We start from the raw sequence: 5,714 nt of genomic DNA on the forward strand, positions 1-5,714 counted from the left end.
ATATATATATATATATATATACACATATATATATATATATATACACACACACACACCCCCCTCACACACACACACACATAATGAAATACTACTCAGTCATAAAAGATGAAATGTTGCTATTTCTGACAACGTGGATGGAGCTTGAGGGCATTATGCCAAGTAAAATAAGTCAGATGAAGAAAGACAAATACCATAATGATTTCATTCATATGTGGAATACAAAACCAACAAACAAAAACAAAATAAATGAACAAACCAAACCAAACAATTACGTAGATATAGAGAACAGAGAAGCGGTCACTAGAGAAAAAGGGGCAGAGGACAAAAGGAGTAAGGGGATCAACTGTGTGGTGAAAAAATAAATAAATAAATAAAACCAGACTATGTAGGTTCAAATCTCATCGTCATCACTTATTGGCTGTGTAATGTCAGACACGTTGCCCTCCTGTGACTGTTTCATGGTATGTAAAACAGGCGCACAGCACTGCTGTGACTAAAGAACTTAGTGTCTGGCATGTAGTAAGCACTCAATAAATGTTAGTAGTTATTTTTATAATTGTTATTTATATTATTTGAAGGTGATTAACTGTCAAATCTGGCAAGTCACGTGAAGGATCATTATAAGCAAAGAATGTAATTAAGGAGACTGTTATCAAATAGAGTTTTAAAAACAGTTTTTAAAATAGAATATGCAAGACAAAATTATTCCTTTTACAACAGCACCAAAAACTTTAGTGTGCAATTTATAATGGCTAAATTGTATAACTTTCCTGAAGGGCCAGAGAATTAAAACCAACACACAAAGTTTTTGTGTAATTAAACACAACATTGCCAAGATGTCAATACTCCCCAAATGTAAGTGCTAACTTGACGTGATTCCAATGACAATATCAGTGCATTTCATTTTGGAGATGAGGTAAAATGATTCTAAAACATACTAGAGAACACATGGGAGTCAACCAGAAAATTTTGGGTGATGCAGGATGGGACTAAACAGAACAGATATTTAAAATGGACTTTTAAAAAGCTACAATCAGGGGCTTCCCTGGTGGCGCAGTGGTTGAGAGTCCGCCTGCCGATGCAGGGGACATGGGTTCGTGCCCCGGTCCGGGAGGATCCCACATGCCGCGGAGCGGCTGGGCCCGTGAGCCATGGCAGCTGAGCCTGCGCATCCCGAGCCTGTGCTCTGCAACGGAAGAGGCCACAACAGTGAGAGGCCCGCGTACCGCAAGAAAACAAAAAAAAAACAAAAACAAAAAGCTACAATCAATAGAATAGTGTGACTCTGACTCAGGAATAGGTAAACACTGAACGAAGAAAGTGGACAGAAAGTCCAGCAATATACCTAAAATATATATAAACATTTAATGTACGATAAAAGTAATATTTTAAATTACTGCAACAAGAATTACTCAATAAATGGTGCTAGTATAAGTAAATATTCAAATAACTTGGAGATGCTCTTCCCTGGCCCCTGCTTGCTCCCTACCATTTATGTCTAAGCTATTCACAGAGACTTAAACCAGTAAACCAGACTAGGTCACTCCCCTATTGCAAACCTGCTGTTGGCTTTCTGTCCATAACCTTTACCCTGACCTTACCTCCCAGATCTCATACCAGACCATTCTCACCTGTGCTAACAAGCATGCTGCTGATTTAGGGCCTATGTTCCCCTAGATTTTCACAAAGCTAGTTCCCTGCTGTTACTCTATTAAGGTCATCTCTTCAGCAAGGTCTTTGTATAGAATTTATCACTCCCTGATTTTTCTTATTTATTTCTGAGTAGCAGTGTCTGCCTCTTCCCATGAAACAGCACGACTTTGCTGGACTTGTTGCCCTATGCCCACAGCATGTAGACAGTGCCCGACATACATATGGTTGTTGTTCATGAAATGCTCTTAAGTGACAAAAACTGGTTACAAAATACTTTATGTAACCGTATCCCTTTTTGTTCTGAAAAAAGTTATGTTTGTATATAGAAAAAAGTTGGGAAGGATATATATACATAAAAATGTTAGTAGTCAAAGTCTCTGGACTGTGAAGTCATACATAATCTTTATCATACTCATCAGCAGTTCATTATCTTAATTTGGCTATTAAAATAAGGGGGAAAGGACTTCCCTGGTGGCACAGGGGTTAAGAATCTGCCTGCCAACAGAGGGAACGTGGGTTCGAGCCCTTCCTGGTCTGGGAAGATCCCACATGCCACTGAGCAACTAAGCCCGTGCACCACAACTACTGAGCCTGCGCTCTAGAGCCCGCGAGCCACAACTACTGAAGCCCGTGCACCTAGAGCCCGTGCTCTGCAACAAGAGAAGCCACCGCAACGAGAAACCCGCGCTCCGCAATGAAGAGTAGCCCGCGCTCTGCAACAAGAGAAGCCACCACAATGAGAAGCCCGCGCACCGCAACAAAGAATAGCTGCCGCTCGCCACAACTACAGAAAGGCTATGTGCAGCAGTAAAGACCTAACACAGCCATAAACAAACAAATAAATAAATAAATTTTTTTTTTTTTAAAAAGAGAGTGAGACAGAGATAGTAACCAATGACCGCCCTTGCAATGACTGCCAGACACATTTTATCTACAAATCACTGACTATTCTTAGGACAAGGGATACAATCATTTCTTTCAATTCATTTATTCAACAATGTACACCTACTGTATGACAGCAATTTCTTTTTAAAACTTGATTTTCTATTGCTCTTAAATTAACAGGTTGTCAAAATGATAATTTCTATAAGGAGGGACTTTCACTCAAAAGATCTGAAAGACCAATGCAGGTGAATACCAAATAGCCAGCAATATATTAATGCTTGAAAATGAATCAACTCACCTCCAATGACTCCGACACACAAGTAAAGTTCCTGCACAGTGTTACAGAAGGAAGCTGCGATCAAGCCACAGCCTGACAAGCAGCCGCCAACAATCATGATTGGACGACTGCCATATTTATTCACCAGGATACTGCTGATAGGACCTAAGAGATAATCAAAAATTTAGTGGTACACAAGGCATTGATGGCACTAAACGACAAGTCCTTCCAAATAAGCAGATACAACAAAAGGCAATGGTAAGAATATTGTTATCTATAATTATTTCATAATCATAGGTATGTGTGCTGGAAAATAAAGATGCTAGAAGAATCATTAATTGTGTATCTTCTCTATCTTGAAATCTTGGATGGAATTTTACTAAAATATAAAAGACTCTAGTCTTTCCTTAATCTTTCTCTTATAAGGCATAATAGGCTGAAAGCCTTGGTAACAGACATTCATAGGCTTCTTGATTTATCTAGGATATGATCAACACATATTTAGTGAGTTTGCTCTATATTAATTTTTGGGATAGGCAGACTGATGAGAGATTTTAAGAGTATTCTTTACACATCATCATAAGTGTAGTTTGTGTCATATTTTTTAAAAAGAAGAAAAAACAAAGGCAAAATACATAATTTTTTCCCCAAGTTCAGTAGTTTTGCAATTAGGACATCTAAATTTAAAACAAAACAAAACAAAACTGTTCCCATTTACACCTAGATATCTCAGGTATTGAATTGAATGGAATGTCTTCTAGGGTTAACCAGGTTCTGTGCCTATACTACTGTTTTGTGACAGCAAAACTATAAAAAAATGTTTGTAGAAGATTGTCAGATAACGATCAAAACATTCTCAGGTTTAACAACATAAACCAGATTAAATCTCCTCAGCTAAAGAGATGCATACCAAAAAATCAGTTTTTCTTTAATGTGAGAGAAGAAACCAAACAAAAGTGTAGTGTTAAAAGGATCACAAATAAAAAGATTTTATGCATCAGTTTTCAAATACAAAAAAATCAAATGGCCTCTCCTTACTTGCTACAAATAGGTATAAACTGTAATTCCCCTTTTCCAAAATGTTAAGTCTTAATTATGAGTCTTATCCAAAGCAAACAATGTTTTAAAAGCTGTAACACAACTCTTAGACTAACAATATTTGCTGATTACAAACGAATGACATTTGACATTCTCTGAATTTCATTTATTTATAATACTTATGTCCCTACTTCATGGCTCTGGACTCTGGAGATGACAACTTTGTTTACATGACACCATAACATGTCTGCCTTGTTAAGGCAGATGACTGCAAATAAGAAAGGGTCACTGCAATGCATCAGTAGGGAAGGGGACACAAGAAGAACTAATATTTGAACTTGCAGCTAGTGAGAACCAAGTTTTGAATCCAGCCCATTTTCTCCCCATTACATATGTATTTTTGGAACTACAGTTCCAAAGTTATAAAGCAGAAGACACACAAATCAAGTTTCTCTTCTATTAGCACAGTAAATTCTGACTTTATTCTATTTATTCTATACTTAGCTCCCTAGAAGACAGTAAGTCTATTTTTAAAAACAGACACAGAATGCACATATTCAGAATATACTACTGATCATATGTTGACATATTTTATTTCTATAAACACTATGAAAAATTCTGCATTACTCATATTCTAGTGCTACTATATTCAGAGTTGCAGTATGGTACACTATGATTAAAAGGACAGGCTCTGGCCCCAAGGAACCCAATTTCAAATTATGGTATGTATATTCAAACTGTGGTATGTACACATACATATAATAAACATGCAAGAAGGAATGAAAGCTTTTGATATCCTAGTATTTTGGAGGACCAATTCTCTCTAAGGGGCTGGTCAAGAAATGGCTGCGGGGCTTCCCTGGTGGCGCAGTGGTTGGGAGTCCGCCTGACGATGCAGGGGACGCGGGTTCGTGCCCCGGTCCGGGAAGATCCCACATGCCGCCGAGCGGCTGGGCCCGTGAGCCATGGCCGCTGCGCCTGTGCGTCCGGAGCCTGTGCTCCGCAACGGGAGAGGCCACAGCAGTGAGAGGCCCGTGTACTGCAAAAAAAAAAAAAAAAAAAAAAAAAAAAAGAAATGGCTGCGGGAGAGACTTCAGGCTCAACCAAGGATGTGTATAAACAAGTTCTCATTGAACTTCTAAGTCACTTCATGAAAATATTAGGCCACAGCTGCTTTAGAAATAATTTGAATTTACAGCTTGTGTATGATGAAAGAATTAAATACTGAAAGAATATTCATGAAATATGTCCATATAAATTAGGCATTAAACAGATTTTTGTATAGTCAGAATTACAAAGATAAAAAAATACCGCCACACTGTTGACTCTGTGAAGTAGAAGTTAATGCTGTAAAGTCTACAGTATTTTAAGTTCTAAACTAGGAACGTTACAATGACATTACTGTGGAACTGAAAATATGTGACTTTATACTTTCATTTTTTAAAATTAATTTTTATTGGAGTATAGTTGCTTTACAGTACTGTACAGCAAAGTGAATCAGCTCTACGTATACATATATCCCCTCTTTTTTGGATTTCCTCCCCATTTAGGTCATCACAGAGCACCGAGTAGAGTGAGTTCCCTGTGCCATACAGTAGGTTCTCATTAGTTATCTATTTTATACATAGTTTCAATAGCGTATATATGTCAATCCCAATCTCCCAATTCCTCCGCCCCCCTCCTACTTTTCTTTGGTTGAGAGTCCACCTGCCGATGCAGGGGACAAGGGTTTGGTCCGGGAAAATCCCACATGCTGCGGAGCGGCTAAGGTCCGTGAGCCATGGCCGCTGAGCCTGTGCGTCCAGAGACTGTGCTCCACAACAAGAGAGGCCACAACAGTGAGAGGCCCGCGTACCGCAAA

General features: G+C 38.6%; 1 protein-coding gene across 2 annotated transcripts in view; it reads right to left on the reverse strand.

The window, feature by feature from the left end:
• LOC112413040 (monocarboxylate transporter 1) overlaps window positions 1-5,714 on the reverse strand; it is a 34,777-nt gene that overhangs the window by 7,417 nt on the left and 21,646 nt on the right. For both annotated transcript variants that reach the window (XM_024764878.1, XM_024764879.1), the window contains one exon: window positions 2,837-2,980. In XM_024764878.1, coding sequence (XP_024620646.1) covers window positions 2,837-2,980 — 144 coding nt within the window. The remainder of the gene's footprint in view (window positions 1-2,836; window positions 2,981-5,714) is intronic.

The sequence above is a fragment of the Neophocaena asiaeorientalis genome, unplaced genomic scaffold (genome assembly GCF_003031525.2).
Source record: "Neophocaena asiaeorientalis asiaeorientalis breed wild unplaced genomic scaffold, Neophocaena_asiaeorientalis_V1.1 scaffold62, whole genome shotgun sequence".
Lineage (NCBI taxonomy): Eukaryota > Metazoa > Chordata > Mammalia > Artiodactyla > Phocoenidae > Neophocaena > Neophocaena asiaeorientalis.